Consider the following 19624-nt stretch of genomic DNA (forward strand, 5'->3'; position numbering starts at 1 on the left):
TGGAGAAGTTTGACGTTGTGTTTGTGAAGGACTATCGCCCGTCGAGCATGCTTACAAGATACATTTCAAAGAGGCCGGGGATCGGCGTTGGTCAAGATCGCGAATTGAAGAAGTCCATGACATATCAAAGCATGTTCAAGTTCATCAAATTTGACAACATTCCCACTAAAGCACGCAGGTAACTTTTCTCACAGACATGATTGGTGTATTGACAAAGGTTGGCAAAGTTAGAAAAGCTGCTAGGAAACTTTTAAGAGAAGTCGTTATCATGAATAAAAGGTAATGTTCCCATTTTTTTCCCCCATCGGCTTCATTTGTTCACTATGCCTGTATTATGTTAGCCTCTGATAAGGATTTTTCTGTTTGTAAGTGGGTTGGAGATGCCAATTACTTTGTGGGAAGGTATGACAGAAATAATTCCTAAAGACACGATGAAACAACCCAACGTAGTGATCATTGCGAGGTCACTAGAAGCAGGCTACTACCGAGGTGATTTTGCTTTGGCCTTTTCGTTTTTTATTTTGTTTTGTTTTGTTGACCTACTTTTGTTGTTATTTAAAATGACTATCTGAAAAATTGAATTGAATAATTTTGGGTTGTAGGCAAGATTGGGCTCTCATCTCTTAGTGGCAACAATATTTATATAAACATGCATGGATATCCAAGATGTGAAGGACTTTAAATATAGGTAAAAAAATTGCGTATCTCATCCATGTAATGTAACGTTCCTTTTGTTTGTACCTAGCATTTACCTAGATAAATCTCAGCCATGTTTGTGTGATAGTGAAATCATTATTGCGTGTTTGCTTTTCTTTTTCCCTGCTATTTAATTGAGTCCTAAGGAATGCTCAATTTTTATTTATTTTTTATTATTATTATTTTTTTTTATATTTGTCATGCTAACTACGTCTCATCCTTAAGGGTGGAATCATGCTCAATGCAGTCCACTACTCATCACAATATGTTTAAAGCATGGTTAACTTAGGAGTTACTTTTGGCCTATGATTTTTTCCTAATAGATGATGAGTTACATTTGTTTCTCAATTTTGATACAATGAAAATAGTTGTTGAATTGGAAGACCCCTCGGTCAATCTGGGGGCTTTACGAGCAAGAACTTCTTATTGATAGGAGGGTTGACATAGGTAAATTTGGAAAGGATCGATCATGTAAGGTATATGTGCTAGATGACTTCTTTGAACGCCCCCACCCCACCCCACCCCACCACCACCACACACACAAACACACACACACACTTCATTATTTATGGTCCTATTATTGGCAGACTCCAAATTGTGTTGGGCAGACCCCGGCCTAACTTGGGTCTGTAATTATGTTGGGCACAACGTACGTATAGTCCATTACAACCCCCGCCCACCAACAATGGCCCGAACCAAAGGAAACCGGAGAATTGCTTATCACCAGTTACCTTCATCTCCTTGCATTAAAAAAAAAAAAAAAAAAGTTACCTTCGTCTCCTTTAGCCACCCTTCTTCTCCAATGGACTGATTTCTCTCCCTCTCTCTCCCTCTCAACCACCATTTAAATCACTTAGAACTTGTAATTGTACAAGAAATCCAAAGTGAAGAGTCAAGAATAAAAATGATGGCGTTAGGGTTAATCAATCTTGAATCCAATCATTCATGCCAAGAAAGAAAGAAAGAAGTGCTCGAATCAAGATCTGTTCCACGATGATGACGTTGTCGACCCACTTGACATCTTTGATATCCTTTTATTCATTTATTATTATTATTTATTTAATTTGTTAATAAGATTTTTTTCTTTAACTCAAGACAACAGCTTCTGTTAGCGATATAAGAGATCCAGAACATCCTTATTCTCTGGAACAACCTAGTGTTCTCTCCGAGGAATCTATTACTGTTGACGACAAGCTTGGCCATCTTTTTGTACATTTTTTTTTGGGGTTTTTAGGTTTTGGTCCTCCTAATAATAGGGTAATTAGGCTTTGGTCCACGAATGATCGATTATTAGGTTTTGGTCCTCCTAACCGTGAGTTGACCACGTTGACCAACGATGGACGTCTGCCCAACTCACATATTTTGCTATTACCTACAATACCCTTATGAGGTCAATGTTGACCAAGCTGACCATCTCCAATTTTGTAATTTGATGTCAATTCAACGGTATGTGATGAGACACGTGGTCACTTTTTAACGGGTAAGATCTTCTAGATCTTGGCCGTTGTTATCAAAACACGTGTTAACTATGGATCTCGATAAAATTGGCGGGAATAAACTCACTAACTCACGCCATTTCTCTTCCTTCACTCTCTCTCATTTTTGTTTCTCCCTTCTCATTTCTCTGTTCTATCATTTTCCACACAGAGAGAATGAAAGTGTTAACAATCCTCTCATTGACGTAGTTTGAATCTTCAAAGGAAAGTTGCAAACTTGGTTAGTTAGGAGTTGGATTTTTATATATTAAAGAAAAAAACAAACTTGCAAACTTGATTAGTTGGAGTTGGAGTTTTATATTTAAAAAAAAAAGAAGCAAACTTGGTTAGGTACGTTGTCAATGCTCCTTCTTTTGCATGTTTAATTTGCATGTCAATGATTATTTTGAATATTTAAACCCTAATTAAGTCTGTAAATATTACGTATTTTGTCTGTTGGTTATGTTATTCCAATGGTTAGACCTTTTTTGTCTGTTGGTTATGTTATTTAATTTAAAATGAGGGATTCTCCATGTTGTTGCCATTAAATAATTACTTAAGAATAGTGGATTTGTATTTGGTTTCCCGTATTTTATTGATGTTTATGTCCATTCCTTATTATATAAAATGTTGTGTTTTTGCTTTAGTTCAGTCATGTAGTATGGCAAAAGAAAATTTGTTGTTCATTTGGGAGGTTCATGGAAAAATACTATGCCTGGTTTATTTGGTTTGGAGGAGTACTCTGGTGGATTGAGGAGAGTATATTCAGTAGAAGGAGATGAGTTGAATTGGATGGAATTCATCCAGGAAATTAGGATGTTTGTTCCCAGGAAAAAGGTGTCATCTGTTCAATGCATTTTAGCAGGGTATTTGTGTCCATTGAGTACTGACAAACAACTTATGGATATGTGGGAGAATATAATGGTTGAAAGTGACAATAAATTCCATCTGTTTGTGTCTTATGATTACCAGAATGTGCAAGGCATGACCCAAGATTGGGAGACAAACCCTAGGGTCATGGGTGTATGTCCTTCAATGCCCATACATGAACCTAATTCAATGCCCACACATGAGTCCACACTCAGTTCAAGTCCACCAATTGATGAGTCTAGTTCAGTCCCTTCACATCATCCAAGCACATCTCTCATCTTTGACTTGACCATGCCAAATGATGAGTCAAGTGAAAATGTCATTGTAGACTTAACCACTTCACAGCCTATGTCAAATGATGAGTCAACTAGAAATGTCATTGTAGACTTAACCACTCCCTCAAAACAACCTATTCTGACCAAAACACCAAAACCAAATGATGAGTCCACTTCACAACCTATTCTGACCAAAAAACCAAAACCAAATGATGAGTCCACTTCACAACCTATTCTGACCAAAACCAAAAAACCAAATGCAAAACTTCCTAGAAGAGTAGTATTGCTGAAAGATGGGATTCCAAAGACTTTTTTACAAAACAAGTCTAATTTCTCAGATTTTGAAAGTCAGAGTGATGAAGATGATGTTGAACCAATTCTGGAAGCAAGTGATGAATCATTGGATGAAGGATTTAAGGATGATCAAGAGGGGGAGATTGGCTTTGAAAGTCAAAGTGAGGATGGAGATGGTGTGGAACCAAATGTTATTGATCAACAAGTTGTTGGGAGTAGTCAGGCATGTGTGGAAGAAGTTCTTTCTGAATTCAATGATTTGTTTGAGAGTGGTGAGGCATTTGAGCATGATGTTGAACATGGAAACAATGATATATTCCTTGGTGATAGCTCAGATGATGAAAATGATAGACAATTTGAGGTGGTTGCTAGATTTGGTCCTTGTAGTCAAGATATATTTAATTTGGGTGATCCTGAATCTGATAAGGAAGATGAGGATTAGGATCCTGTTGATGTACATTCAAGTCAGAGTTCAGAAGGTTCACTAGTGTTAGATAATGAAGAAGAAGATACTGAGATGAACAATTTTGTGATATCAACAAGAAATTGCTATGTGGAAGAAGATGCTGAGAGGACTAATAACCCAGAAGCAACAGTCTCCAAAAAGAACTTGAAATTGAAACCAAATATGGAATGGAGACACATTGGAGAGTGTAGACAATTTATAAAAGATATGGCAGTCTCCCACAGGTTTAGTTTCAAACAGAAGAAGAATGATAAGGAAAGGTATTTTGTGATTTGTAAAGATAAGGACTGCAAGTGGTTTGTGAAATGTAGCAAGAAGATAAATGAGCTTACAGTGAAGCTCAGGAAGTATAATGACATCCATACTTGTGAAGCTGATGAGGAGAACAAAGTTGTGCAAGCCAAAGCTCCTTGGGTTGCTAATGAATTGGAAGCATTTGCAAGGGCCCATCCAACCTTTTCTCCAGTTGACTTGTTTAATGAGATATATCATGAGTATGGTGTACACATATCTTATTGGACTGCTTGGAGAGCAAGGATCATGTTGTTAGAGAAAATGCATGGTAATTATGAAGAGGGGTACATGGTGATTTCAGAAATGAAAAAACAAATTTTGGAAAGGAATGAATGCAGCATTGTAAAGTGGTACAAGGATTCTGTAGATGAGTTTGTGGGTTTCTTTGTTGCATACAAGGCATCATTAGATGGGTTTGTGAATGGGTGTAGGCCAATCATTGGACTTGATGGTTGCTTTCTTAAGGGCAAGTATGGGGGATGCTGTCTTAGTGCCATAGGAATGGATGCAATGAATGGCATTTTTCCACTTGCTATCTTTATATGTAGGGGTGAGAATAAGTTTACCTGGAACAAGATGCTGAGCTTACTTAAGCCCCACTTGAACAAGCATCCAGCAGGACAGCTCACTTTTATATCTGACAGGCAGAAAGGTCTCATTGATGGTGTTGCAACTAACTTCCCATATGCATATCACAGGTATATTACATCATATATTTAAACTTGATTTTCTCATATTATAGTCTATATTCACACCATTAGGTCACCTCAATCACAGGTTCTGTTTCAGACATATGTACAAGAATTTTAAGACTATCTTTAAAGGTCATTATTTGGAGAGTTTATGTTGGGGAGCAGCTAAAGCATACAGGATAACTACACATGAGGCATTTATGGATTCAATAGAGCAGGCAGACAAGGATGCCAAAAAATGGTTGGAGAAGGAATCTAGGAAGACATGGGCTAGATCATATTTTGATCTAACACCAAAAGACCGATCTTTGTCACAAGTAAGCATTGTGAATCTTTTAATTCTTGGATCCTTAAGATCAGAGACAAGCCACTGATGCAGTTTGTGGACAAGTATACATTGACAATTATGTCACTTATGTATGATAGAAGAGAGATAGGTGATGGACTAAGTGAGGGTGATTTGGTACCTGCTGTACAAGGTGTAATTGAAAAGTTGGAAGCCAAGTATCATAGGTATCAAATTTCAGGAGTTGCACCAAATGAGTTTTTAGCCACCAATACTAAGAATGGGAAGACCTTCCTTGTGCACATCATTGATATGACATGTGAATGCATTGTGTGGCAAATGACAGGGATACCCTGTGTCCATGCAATAGCTGTGATAAGACCAAGAAGACCAAAGAAGGAGAGTTGGGCCAAGTGAGTTGTTATGTTATTGTAAATTGTTTTGTTTTATAGTATTTCATATTATCTTCTTATATTGTTTTGTAAATTGTTTTGTTTTTAGGTACTGCAGTCATTACTACACTGTGGAGTCATTCAGAGCAACTTATGCAGGCTATATCTATCCAATTGCCAATAAAGAACACTGGGACAAGGTTGTTATTTGAATCTACATTGTTCTATTTATTTGTTATCTAAATGAATATGATTCTATTTTTTTTTATAAACAGATTAAACCTAAGAATGTTGTGCTACCTCCTCCAAATGAAAGAAGGCCAGGGAGGCCAAAGAAACAAAGGATAAGGGGAAATGATGAAGAAAAGGCTAGTGGCAAAAGAAAATGTAGGAATTGTGGTGAAGTAGGACATAATGCAAGAACTTGCAAGAAGGCTGCAAAGGAGACAAGCTCATCACCAAGCAGAAGAGGTAACAATCCCTAACATGTTTGTTTGTTTTCTATTAGGATTTCTATTGGTTAGTTAGGAGTTTTCTATTGGTTAGTTGGAGTTCTATTGGGATTTTGTCTGTTTTCTATTAGAGTGTTTTCTATTGGAGTTAGAGTTTTATATAAATAAAGTTGTCTGTTTTCTATTGGGATTTTTGTGCATTTTCTGTTTTTCAAAGGAGACCAAAACCTACACACATATCCATGTCTTGTCTATTTTAAAACTTGTCTATTTTCCAAGATTAGACTAGACTAGACATATAAGCATGGTCTGTTTTCAAAACTTGTCTATTTTCCAAGACTAGACTAGACTAGACATATAAGCATGGTCTGTTTTCAAAACTTGTTTGTTTTCCAAGACTAGACTTGACTTTGGGCTATAAAACCAACACATTACTTTCATACCTCTCACACACTTCTCACTTCTCTCATTTCCACATCTCTCACACACATATCAATGGGAAAGGGAAAGCAAAAGGTAAAGGAAAGGGACTTGACATTGTTGGACTGGTACCCACCCCACTTAAAAGATCTCATCCTTCCTGGTGTTTACAACAATTTCTCTGCTAGACAAGCTGAAATCTGTAGACAATTCATAAACCTTAATCCAAACTGTTCACACAAAATGGTGCTGGATCACATGGTTGAGCTGAACTGGGAGGAAAATCATGGATCTAAAAGGAAGGAGGAAGACCTTCATGGTGGTGAACACCAGAACATACCAAAGAAAGTTGTTGTGCAAGCCTTAAAGGCTAAGGGATTTGTGCTCCCAAAATTGAAGTAGAAGTAGTGTTTATGTTTGTGATCAACTATGTCTATGCTAAGTAAGGTCTATTAAGTTTATGTTTGAGTGAAAAATGTTTGAGTGATGAATGTTGTTGTAGGGTCTATTATGTATAGGGTATGTTTTAATGTTATTATGCTATGTTTGTATGAAGAATGTTTGAGGGAATTGTCCTGTTAATTAAGGACTGTGTTTCAATGAAATTATGTTTGACTTATTGTCATATGTTTTAAATTAGGGAAATTATGATTGCATCAATAAATGTTTCTTAAATCTTGATTAGTCAAACAAAAAGCTCAAAATGGAGGGCAAGAAGAAGAACATGATCAGCACAACCAAGCTGAGCAGCAAGAGCACCATGTTCATCAGCAGCAGCAGCAAGAGCAAGAGCACCATGTTCATCAGCAGCAGCAGCAAGAGCACCATGAGCATCAGGAGAATAATGCTAATCAACAAGATGTTGGGCAGCAAGTGCCAAAAGCTAGGAGAGGGGGGAGAGCACCTAGGGGAAGCAGACCGCCAAGGGGAAAAAGAGGATCAAGGGGCTTTCATTACTGGTTTGGTGGAGAGGATGATGATGGTGGTCATGTTCAGACACCAAGTACACCAGGGAATACATCTGCTCCTTGCCTCTATGAGCCTTTAAGTCAAACCCAGTGAGATCACTCACATCACAAGATGTTGGAGTGTTATTTTGTCTGTTTTATTTTATTTTTTTGTTTTCAAGAATCTTATCACAATGCTCTGTTGGAGTGCTATGGTTTTTGTGTTTTTTGTTTGAAGAATCTTATATAGTACAATGCTATGTTTTGATATGTAAAAGCAGACAACTTTATTTATAGGGTATGAATAGAGTACTTGATAGCACTACATCCACACAGATTACACCCACAGTAGAACATATTATATTTAGTACAACTTACACATAGCACTCTTCCTCACAACTCTCACACACTCTTGACACAAGTATTAGGAAGATGACAACTAGTGCACAACTCACACTTTTCACAAACTCCAACTTGTTCCTTGCAGAGGTTACAAACTTGGTGGTATACCTCTTTGTCGAAGTATATCCATTTCACAAACTTACAACTAGGACGAGAACACTTAAGATACTTGAATTGCCTAGTACCTTGATTTGTGTGACCTAACACAACTCTCATAAAGCCACAACAAGGTGCATAATCACAGTGAATGCCAAAGTATGAACACGTTGAAGCATAATGGCCCTCTTCATAGCACAATTGACAAACCTGCAAAACAGTAAAATAAATTAGCTTTTGATCCTTCTATTAATATCATCGTTTAGGTTTTAGTCCTTCTAAACTAACCTAACTTTACCTTAGGAGCGGCAACGACTGCAACAACCTCACTTCCACCCATCTTCTCTCCTCTCTTCTATTTCCCCTTTAGGATTGAATGGACAACCTTACTTATAAGATTGAATTCCAACGGCTAGTTCAGAAATTAGAAAATTGGTGTAATTGAATTCCAACGGCTACTTGTCCAGATTTTGACATGTGTCTTATATTTTTTATTCAAAAACCAATAAGTCACGTGTAAGGCACGTCAAGGGTATTGTAGGTAATAGCAAAATATGTGAGTTGGGCAGACGTCCATCGTTGGTCAACGTGGTCAACTCACGGTCAACTCACGGTTAGGAGGACCAAAACCTAATAATCGATCATTCGTGGACCAAAGCCCAAAACCCCTATTATTAGGAGGACCAAAACCTAAAAACCCCCTTTTTTTTTTCCTATTTCTTTACGAGGTTTCTTCAATAGTAATTGTAAATTATTTGTCCTTTTCCAGTCAACTCTTTAGCAATCCATCGAGGCTAATTTTCCAGAGCGACATGACTGGGTCGATTCAAGCCTTTTTGGTCGACTCTGCAGTGCCGCGCCAAGTCTAATTTTCCAAGTGACTTGAGACAAACCAAATGGGCCCCATAGACGACTTGGTTGGGTTGATTGACATCAATATTTCTGGCTAGACACTAACTCGACTCTAAGATGTCGTCCAAATCAAGCAGGATCGACACCATCACATCGGTTGAAAATTTATCCAGCGATCTAATGGTATCGTTGAAAAGTGTTATGGAACATTTATATTGGGCAGACTCTACAACATTGATTTGGAGAGATTTCTGCAGCATGATGGGGTTGTTTGGTGTGATTTGTGTGACGCATCTGGTCATTGGAAATCATTTTTTTAAATCTTCAAATCCAATTAAATTGTTGAATAAACTTAAAATCTGAATTTAAAAAACACAATTACGCCAATTGAAAAAGACAAACAAAAACTTGATTTTATTGCATGGGATAATCATTAAATTGTTTGTCAATTTCCTTACTTCAACCAACTATTAAAAAAAATACAAGAAAATTACTTCAAAATGTTCTTCGTCATTAAGTAGTGGACGAATTTTGAGGGTTAGGAGAAGGAGTGAGTAAATTAATTGAGCTTTGAGAGATGGAGGGAAAGAGAGTTGGGTTTTAAAGGAGTGTATGATGATGATGTGAAAGAGGGTAAGGGCAATAGAAGGTTGCAATAGGTCTCTCTGATGGTAGTTGGGTGGTGCCCAACACAAAACGTGTTTTTTAGGATAACGACAAACTTGTTTTTTTTTTCTCAGTAAGCAAAAATTTGTATTGATAAAGGTGGTTGTGGGGGGGAGGAGGAGGAGAGTACATGAGGAGTTACTTACAGTCTACTCACACAGTAGCACTATAAGAACTTAACAAAACCTATAATAAACATGTTATGGAACCTCCCATTTGGTTATCCATGGGGGTTTTACAATAAAAACAACTTGATCATTGTCTTTCAAAACCGACCGAAGTACTTTGCCAATTGATCTCTTTGTGAAATTGGCTTCTCTCAAACCGGAGTCAATTTGCAGTAGTCTAAAAGATTTATGCATCTCTGCCATCTCTGCTTCATACACCAAGGTACACTTGAAGTTCCAAAAGCATTAACCGCAGATGTCAAGTCTAACTCCACCCATACCTTCCTCCAATTTCTCTTAATAGCATACTCCACCGCCTCTAGAATTGCTAAACATTCAGCTATGAAATTCGTCTGATGACCAATATTCCTGCAAAGACACGCTAGAAACACACATTCATAATTTCTAAAGCACACACCATAGCCTGAAGGGCCAGGATTACCACAAGAAGCCCCATCGACATTAACTTTTATGATATCACCCTCAGGTGGGTACCATTTGCAATCCTTAATCCTAGGTGCCCTCCCTAGCTTGTCTTGCAAACCCCAATTCTTCAAGATACGAGACTCACTACCCCCTCTTTTCATCTGACCTTTAGCAAGGCAGTAAGAGAATTGGATATTAGTCCTCAATTGCGCTTTTCTTTGACATAGACTCAGCTGTTCCCCTTCAAAGATGCATCGATTTCTACTTCTCCAGTTGATGACCATGCCTGCTAATACCGTCGACACCCACAACTGCTTAACGAGAGAATCGCTTCTTCTATGTAGCCTAAGTGCCTTCGAAAAATTTGTAAAATTGTCGTTACATCCAAACTGAAATCCAGCCCATTCCCACAACTTCTTTGCCTTTGTACAATCCCACAAAATATGTTGGAGTGTATCAGCCGCATTACATCCCATGTAGCGACAAATTTGTAATAGATCTTTTGTTTTTGGGTTTGCCTAACATGAAATGGAAGGTGCCCATAGCGAATACCTTATTTATTTGTTGGCTGATTAAAATGTGTTGCATTGTTCTTGATTGTTATGTTCATTTGAGCCACCACCATCCTTTTTTTTATCACGCTTGTTTAGGGAACAATGTACACTTGCAAGGCCACCATAAGCTACGTCCTTGATAGCAAGTGGTTCTACACTTCGTGCGTTAGTTGTAAGTAAACTGTCACTGGAACAGTATGCACACATTGTAGTGTTGGCGTGGTCGATATGTGTGCAAAAAGTGTTTTTTTCCCCTTCGTTAAGTCATTCCTGTTTTTCCCATCATGTTGTCCACACTCTCATCCACGATCTATTTCTTTTGTCCCAAAAAAAAAAAAATATGATGTAGGTATATGCTACAAATGACAGTTAATGATTCGTCGGGGGACACCACATTTGTTGCTTTTGATAAAAACGCCGAACACTTGATCCAAAAGCCAGTTACAGAATTGGTCCATGTTTCTAAGGCATGCTATTATTGAATTGTGCATTATTTTATTTTTTTTTAATTTAACAAAATTTTTGTTGGATTAGGCCTTATTTCACCATATAGGAAAATAGACCGCTTCAGCTTCAGAAAGAACTGCAGCGACTTGAAGAAAGGGCGTATGTTTTCCAAGTTAGAGTCACTGACTATAGTGATAAGGAAAAGTATGAATCATTCACAATAGAAAAGATTTTCCCAGAGGGCATTGATAACACAATAGCCAAAGAAATATTAAATAAGGTACTAAATTTCCCAACTATATTTACTGCTTAAAGGATCACATCTCTACAGCCTTGCCAAACCAATTTTGACCCAATGCAGTGTGACCAGGGTTCAATGTTGGAAAAAGCAGCTGAAGCCAACTTTAAAAAAGCCTCTACCCAAGAAAACAGCAGTGAGGACCCACCAGCAAAAAAGTCTTGCAGGAGAACATTGTCACCAAATACGGGTTTAAAACGCGTTTAAAACCCGAGATATTGCCAAGGCGTCTGGTTCCAGTTTAAAACCCGGGTTTTTCAACAAAATGTGTTTTAAACGTTTGAAACCCGTTTTAATCTTAAAAAACGTTTAAAACCTGAGATTTTGAAAATCTCCCGTTTAAAACTATATTTTTTTTTTATTTTTTTTTTCTAAAAGAAAATGCTAGAAAAGAAAAGGGTTATGGAGTTTACTTTTTTGAAGAGTGGGCGTTAGATTGACTTATTGAGACCGTTCTATTTTGCTTTGGACTATTAATAATTAATTGAAAATTTTAAAGTTATTAACTTATTTGTAGTACTTAATTATGCCATTATAGTTGGTAATTAGTAGTATCTTATTTTGAATAGTGTTTTGGCACTGAATCTTAAACTTCTAGTATTTGGATGAGTAATGATAATTTGATACTTTCATGTATTTGAATTTTCTTTCATTTGTATTATTATTATTTTTATTTTATGTGTCTATTTTTTTTTCCACTTTTATAGAAAATCAAACTCCTTATCTATTATATTATTTATCATCGGTTTTTACTGTTTCTTTTACGTATTATACGTGTTATACGTTTTAAACCCGTTTTACCGTTTTAAACTTGTTTTTTATGCCCCACGTTTTTTTACGCTTTTTTTTCCGTTTTTTTCCCGAGACGTTCCGTTTAAAACACAAACTAAGTTTTTTTTCAAGTATACCGTTTTAAACCCGTACCGTACTTGGTGACAATGCAGGAGAATGGATTGATGTACAATTTATGCCTCCCCCCCCCCCCGCTTGGGGGATTTTCATTACTCCTGCCCATGCATCTGACTCACTTGCATTTTACTTTAATTATCTACTTTACACTATAAACACTTTTTGAGAGGATGTGAGGCAAGATATTAAGAGTTTATGAATACTACTGAGCGTTCTGCAAACCACAACTTCGCATGGGAAATGCAGTCTCTGTCTTCTAATGCCCACAATTATATATGTTATCCTTTTTATTTTGGTTCTTTTTTGTTTGTGTCGTTATTTTTACAATTGTTCTTGGCCAGGATCTTGATTTTAAACCAGGTAATTGACATCTTTCCAACAAATAACGTGATTTCAGCTTTGGGCAATACGGTGACACCTTTTTGATTGGAGACAGTGTTCATGGGCATTTCCACATCAGTCGAGTTTGCGTGGTCAGTCTACTGTTTCTCAAAAAAATTCCACTTTTCCATTATTGATTCATCAAGTTTTGTAGCTTTCCAGTTTGTAATACCTTCCGATATTTGGTGGTCATGGCCAAAACTGTGGGAAAATCTTGAGCGAGTGTATGGGAATACCACTACAGCGTGGCAGCATCCAACAACCAGTGGTACTCCATTGCAAGATGCACGGCAAAGCAGGTACATAGGACATTCAATTAGATTACCTTACGAGAGTGTACTGAGCTTTGTTAGGCGGTGTATCTTCTTCGATATTTGCTACTTTTTTGTTCTACGACTGATTGCTCATCAAAAAATTATGTTTCTATTTATAATATTTCCCCTGATTCAAGCAAAATATTTGGTGTCGTGATCAAGTGTGTTTCATTGCAATTACAGATAACTATTTCCAAACAATATTCACAGTAGCTGCACAATAATTGTTGTTACACTTATTTTTTATTCACACCCCTACCTATTTGTTTTTGGTTTTTTTGTAAGGCCCTGTGTTTTCAGCCGTACCGCTTTTGCGCGACAACTACTGAACACACACAAAAAATCTGATTACTTGGGGAGAAGACTATTTTCATTACGGTGCATCACCCCCATCTAATCTATGCAAATATGATTCTGCACTGAACGGTGCCCATGATCATACACCTTTTTTTTTTGGTACCCCATGGTAATACAAATTGAACGACCCCTTCATATTTATGTTAAAATCAAGTTTCCTTGGCTATGCAAATTATGATAGTAGGATTACTTCCAGCCACTCTTTAGCAATTTCTCATTCATCAAAGTTGATTTGGGCACTCATTTCTGGAGAACTGTCAAAGAATTCTCTGGCTTTAAGAGAAACGGATTCCTGAAAAGGTCGGATACTTTCCCTGATAAAGATTACCTTCTTCAACCTCCTAACATATCCGTTCATCCCATTTCATTTTAGTTGCCTATGGTTTGTTGGCTTGTATGAAGTAATTTCTTTATGGTGGGTGTCGTCTGATGAGATGGGATAACGTGTAAATTTCTTAAAAAAAAAAGGGATTCAGGCAGTAGAATAGATGATGCAATTGAGGCTTTGGAGTTCTGGGAGGAAATAGAGACTCCATTAAAGAAAGTCATAGGGATGAGGTATCCGTATAGTGGTTTGGGAGAGTATAGCTTCTAGGAAACCGTTCGGATATCTATGCTTCCTTTAAGCCGGGCTATCTACTTCCTTTAACCTTGGCAATTCATATCACTCAATATTTTCTTCATTTTAATTGTCTGAATGCAGAGCAGAAGCGGAGGAAACTTTCTCGAGTATTTCATGAATCAGGATGCACATATGCGGACTTCAAACTAAGGTCAGTTTGAGAAGTTAAGGCGTGACATAAAAGTGTTATGTGAAACTTACCTTTCTGTTATAACTTTCGTTAACTACTCAAATACAATTAATGCCATCGTCAAAGCATAGAGTTTACATGGTGATAATAGTCATATAATTTTGGAATTACTTTAATACATTATATATATGGAATCTACCCAGCTTCGTTGCAAGCATAATCTCTCATGAAATCCTTATCCTACAAAATAGGCCTTCACTCAACAGGTTGTAACGGACTTATACTTATTACAATTAAGTGTCCTCTACTAATCTCTAACCTAGAAATTAGTAGACATATGCATAGTATATCACCAAAACCTCTACTTCTCTTGAAACTGAACTTCTTTGCTTTTTACCATGGTATAATTACGCAGTTCCTATCCAAATTCGCCCGCGTTTTCACCAGGTACGTCCCGCTTACTTTCTTCAACTACTTAATCACTTTTTATTTTTTCCTTTTACCTCCATTTCCAAAGCTAACTTGAACCCTACTTTATACCTAAAAGGACACAAGTTTTTAGATGTTACAAAATTGTCTCAAACATCTATATATTGCCTTACACTCTTCTGACTGAACGCTTCTCTGCTCCACCTAGGCCTACACCACGATACTTCTTCAAAACAATGTGATCCTGAACCTTTTCCTCTATCTTCTTCAATTATACACTAACAACTTTATTTCATTCTACTTTTGTTTCTGAATATGCATAATCTTTATCTTGCGTTGTTGCCCATTGGTAGTATTTTTCAATTCTCCAGCACGACTAACAAATTTGACTAATATGCAGGTCATAGAATTGGTTTTGTCAGTCTACACCATTTCTTTCAAAACCTTACTCCACCACATGCTCAAGCATTTCAACATGTGCAACGGAGACACCCTACACGATAATCTATATGAGGCATGGGTAGAACTTGAAATCTCCAGAATAAAAAAGAAGAAAATATTCTTAGGAATACCTTCACAAGACCAAAAAGCGTCGAAACAGGATGCTGCAAAGAAAGCAATTACTTTTTTACAAAAAGACTACAGATGCAAAATAGAAGACTTCAACTACAAGGACAAAAAAAAGTACTATGTGCGCTACTGACGCATAGAATTCGCCTTTTGACAAACTACTTGAAGAACATGAAGCTATGCAGGCAAGTTATTAGCAGCTCATTGAAGAAAATAAAGTTCTGAAAGAGCGTCTTACAACTGAAAAGATCGAGAATGTTGAAAGTGATGACGAATATGATAGTTAATATGACCCATCGGAAGGTGAGGATGTCAACCGCAGTTCTTGACAATTTTTAACCTCTTTGGAAAACTAACTAGTATAATTTATCCATTTGTTGTAATTTCAATCACTACTAAAAAAAGGGCTTTCTATGACGGCTATTTTTTTTCTACCTTGACGACTTTCGTATAATCCGTCATTATTTCTAACTCACCATTAATTTTATGACGCTTGATGTCAAATGTTGACGGTTATAGGTCATGCGTCATATATATATGTGACGTTTTTTATTAATGTGTCAAGTTAGTGACTAACAATTGTATACTTACCGTTCATTTTATGACGCATGATGTTAATGTTGACTGTTATACGCTAACCGTCATAAATATCTTTGACGTTTTTTATTAATGTGTCAAGTTTGGTGTCTAATTTATGAGTTCATTCTCACAAACGTCAAGTAAAATATTGTCTAACTTTTTCCTTCTGGCACTAACCGGTGTTTAATTAATTGTCTAACCATTTGGGAACAATTAAAAACGAAACCATTGTAACCGACTGGTCGAGTGAACTGTGAATATGAATAATTGGGTTAAGTCTCAGGTCAGTAATAGTATACCCATAGTTCGTGATTCCGAACGAAACTTTGGAATTCCGCTCGGAATTTTGGTTTAAAAAAAAAAAAGAATTCCAAATAAAGAGTCGAAATATCCGAAATTCCAAAATTTCGAATGTGATAGGGGTCGAAATTTAATGAATTTCGGATTTTGGATTTGTCGGAATTCCGAGAATTCCAAAATTCCGAACTATGAGTATACCCAATTCTTAATAACCAATCTTTTTTTTTTTTTGGTAACTCAATAACCAAACTTCCCAAATAACCAAAACTGTGAATCCCTATCTAATACCGAAGGTAATAAAATCAATATGGAGAAAGAATTTCCCTCAACAACAAATATACAACGCTTTCTTTAATCTAATTCCCGGATTCTCCTAAACCCTAACAGTTTATTATCGTAAGTTGTCAAATTGGGATTGGAGATTGGTTGCCGCGCGAAAGAGGTAAATATTCTCCTTCACTCTGATTCATAGGGATTCGCTTTGGAAACCCTAGCATAGTATCTCAATTATATATAAATTTAAATGTCTGCATCTTTTAACTCATCTTGCATTTTAGAATCGTAGCAGTGTTCTCTTAGAGTCGAACTTGGAGTGGAGTGCGTTGCTTTTGCCAAGGAAGTGATTTCTTATTAGCAAGTAAGATTTTACTTTCGTTTTTTTGTTATCTGTTAAGCATTCTATAAAGGTTTTATAATGCTATTTTGATTTAAAATTTCATTAAATAGGGTGTTTGGAATTTTTTTTAAAGGTATTATCTATACATAACCTGTTTTGGCTGCAATCTTGTTTAACACGTATCTGGATTCTGGATTGCTTTAGTGATTCTTTTTGGGTACTCAACTGGATGCTTATTGCTGATGCTTTTTTCTGTTGGTTTGTTTGTAAAATTCTTCTGAACCATGCCATAGTTTCCGAGGGATGTTTTAACATTATATTTTTAAGTGAACTTAGTTCTCCTTATTGAGTTTGATTTGAACTTATATTCTTCCGCATTTGTGTGTGTATATATATATATCAGATCAAGTAGTAAGAAATATGTTGTCAAAAATTAAACTGTTAACACTCATACTTACTTCTGAAGCCTGAACAGATTGGCCAGCAATTTTGGTCACACTAGCCTTCTATGAGTTAAAAGCTTGTTTAGAACCATTAACCTTTGCATCACCTGTGTGGTAGCAAGTTTGGTCAGGTTGGGCTTCTTCGCTTGTTTAAAACCACTAATCTTAGCATCACCAGAAGGAACAGTAGTACTAGAAAGTTCTTTTAGTTTATTCTTATTTGCCACCTACTTCTTTTCCCCCTAAGCTTGGGTCTTTTTTATATTGCCACTACCCTTAGCTGGAGTCGAAATGGCTACTTCCACCTTCGCCTCCTTCTCTCCATCTTTGGGCTTTGCCACATTAAGTTTTTTCTGCACTGATTTGGTAGTAGCATCCTGAAGCACTCTTTTTGCCGGACCGCGAACGTGCCCATTAGAACTGCTGCTACTTAACAATAAATGCCTTTGCCGATTTTATTTAAATATACCAACGGGTTAGCGGTAGCACTCTTCACTCCATTACTATCATTTAACTTGGCGGTTTAACTGAAAAGAACCTCCTACCGATACATTCTTTTCGAACCAAAATTGAATCTCACGGTACTCTCTAGACGCAGTATATGTTGTGATCATACAAGATTTTCCACCGTCATTTAATGCTTTTCTCCTCCTCGGCTGATGATCAATGAAAATATGGTGGAACTAGCAGATCGAGATCGGCGCACATCGCGATAGTTTTAGTTGGCCTACAAGAGCTATTCGGTGAAAGGTAGCTAGGGGAAAGCGTATAAGGGAAGAAATGCTTCGGGTAAGCAAAGTAAGGTAACCCGAAGTTGACTACGACTTGTCATTGTCCCTCCGATTGATCATTCCGTTACAACCCGTTCCACAGGTGATAAAAGACCGGTCCATTCTCGTCTTGTTTGAGGCGTTAAAGGTAGAAGATAGGCCTTGTAGTTCGAGAGTAGTAGGCGTTATTGACTGATATGAAGGTTGTATTTACTTGTTGAGGGAGACGGTTCTTGTTGTTGAAGTAGTCAAGGCCTTCTTGTAAGAACTATAGGTAGAATGAGCTAACATAGAAGCCACTATCATCATCACTTTTGATGTCTTAAGCAAATCAAGAAATCGAATATGAGTCCGATCCCTCGACTCGAGATCCCGTGCCTAGGTAAGCTGTGATAGAGTCCTACCTTTATGAGAGGTTAACGGTTTCGGGTGGCTGAAAGAGAAACGAAGTTTCCTCCGAATTGGATGTTTTCACAAGTGAATTATACAAGTGCCCCCTTCTTTTCTAAACTTAAGATGCTTAACTACATTTACTATAGTTAACACTATTCTTGAATGGAGAATATTGTAAACAACTCCCTGAATAATTTGAAGTTGTCCTCCGCATTGTGGATCACGAAAGCAAAACCACAAATAAGTGTAAGAGAATTGCTAGCGTCCTCACCCCTTTAAGGGGTAGGACCATCCTACCTCTAATTAAAACAAGAAAAGGTGACCAGTAAATGTTTTGAGCTGCTTTCTTTAAAATCATTTTTTTAAAGTGGGTTGAGTCCAATTAAAAACAAGAAACAAGAAAAAGGGAAATAGAAGAGAATTCCAGGACACAGGCGATGTAATTTCTTTTGATGTTTGAGCTGGTCTTCTTCAAATTGATTAAGTCATTTTCTCTTGGTTAGTTATGAACAATTATCAACATATCTTATGGCAAAGTTGCTTTCCAAATCTGTTCCTCTTTAAATTCATAAATCTTCCAAGAAAGGTTCTTTACAACATAAGCAATCCACTAAAGCATTTGAAATTTGAACAAATCACACAAGTAGTTATATCTTGTATTGTGGTCATAGTGGAAGTGTGGAACCATGATGGGATGGAACAAAGAAAGTGAGTGCTCCAGACCAGATCCCGTACAAAATATAAGAGAACGTTATGACGGAATTCAGGGGTATGATATGTTCATCACTAGACCGATTCGTGTGGGAATTTGGTGAGGGTCGGTTTGTTTTAGTTTGGATGAGAAGGTAGTGAGTCAACTCACTTCTTGATTTTTGGTCTTTACTTCATTTAGTTTTAATAAAAGAGGAACCTCTAGAAATGGTCAACAAGTAAGTTCTTTTGTCAGATATAGAGGTAGGATGGTCCTACCCCTTAAAGGGGTGAGGACGCTAGCAATTCTCTAAGTGTAAATAATAATAATAATAATAATAAAATGAATAGAATTAGAGTGTGAAAAGTTAGAAGAAATAATTATTACCATGATTGGTAAACGAGATGAAGTAGAAAACTTGCCGGGTAAAGAACCGAATACAAAGGGTCTAATAAGCTGAAACACCATTTAGAGATAATGATTATAATAATATGTTGGAATGATAATTTGTTTAGCAGTCAAACAATCCATTTAGAGTGGAGTACGTTCATTGCGTGAAAAATGAGAGAGAGAGAGTCATAGAGCAGTGTCTCCTTTTATATATAGAAGAAGTGTGAACAATGTGTTACGGACTTACAGTGAACTAGTAATCA

General features: G+C 36.9%; 2 protein-coding genes and 2 long non-coding RNA genes across 5 annotated transcripts; 2 read left to right on the forward strand and 2 right to left on the reverse strand.

The window, feature by feature from the left end:
* Positions 1–2651: 2651 nt before the first annotated feature.
* LOC147518499 (uncharacterized) lies at positions 2652–7836 on the forward strand. The gene is made up of 5 exons (XM_086590325.1): positions 2652–5068; positions 5148–5761; positions 5850–5940; positions 6016–6211; positions 7298–7836. The coding sequence occupies exons 2-5, from the start codon at positions 5436–5438 to the stop codon at positions 7672–7674; spliced, it is 990 nt and encodes a 329-aa protein (XP_086446451.1). The 5' UTR covers positions 2652–5068; positions 5148–5435; the 3' UTR covers positions 7675–7836.
* On the reverse strand, positions 7471–8752 carry LOC147518500 (uncharacterized). The gene is made up of 2 exons (XR_015211811.1): positions 8356–8752; positions 7471–8267 (listed from the first exon to the last, which is right to left on the reverse strand). It is a non-coding gene; the product is annotated as an uncharacterized LOC147518500 (long non-coding RNA).
* A 1142-nt stretch (positions 8753–9894) lies between these two features.
* On the reverse strand, positions 9895–10644 carry LOC147518501 (uncharacterized). The gene has a single exon (XM_086593935.1). The coding sequence runs from the start codon at positions 10642–10644 to the stop codon at positions 9895–9897; it is 750 nt and encodes a 249-aa protein (XP_086450061.1).
* A 1903-nt stretch (positions 10645–12547) lies between these two features.
* Positions 12548–15613, forward strand: LOC147518502 (uncharacterized). 2 transcript variants are annotated; one of them, XR_015214069.1, is made up of 4 exons: positions 12548–13056; positions 14132–14201; positions 14596–14627; positions 15010–15613. It is a non-coding gene; the product is annotated as an uncharacterized LOC147518502 (long non-coding RNA). The 2 variants fall into 2 exon arrangements; XR_015214070.1 differs by lacking the exon at positions 12548–13056 and adding an exon at positions 13124–13728.
* The last annotated feature ends 4011 nt before the right edge of the window (positions 15614–19624 follow it).

Source organism: Coptis chinensis, chromosome 2 (genome assembly GCF_015680905.1).
Source record: "Coptis chinensis isolate HL-2020 chromosome 2, ASM1568090v1, whole genome shotgun sequence".
Taxonomy (NCBI): domain Eukaryota; kingdom Viridiplantae; phylum Streptophyta; class Magnoliopsida; order Ranunculales; family Ranunculaceae; genus Coptis; species Coptis chinensis.

What these genes read in the sequence shown, in the direction of transcription:
- LOC147518501 (XM_086593935.1), bottom strand. Translation starts at nt 10,644, where the DNA reads ATGGGATGTAATGCGGCTGATACACTCCAACATATTTTGTGGGATTGT.
- LOC147518499 (XM_086590325.1), top strand. Translation starts at nt 5,436, where the DNA reads ATGCAGTTTGTGGACAAGTATACATTGACAATTATGTCACTTATGTAT. An exon ending in AAGAAGGAGAGTTGGGCCAA is followed by an intron (nt 5,762 to 5,849) that starts GTGAGTTGTTAT and finishes TTTTGTTTTTAG; the next exon opens with GTACTGCAGTCATTACTACA. An exon ending in CTCATCACCAAGCAGAAGAG is followed by an intron (nt 6,212 to 7,297) that starts GTAACAATCCCT and finishes AATCTTGATTAG; the next exon opens with TCAAACAAAAAGCTCAAAAT.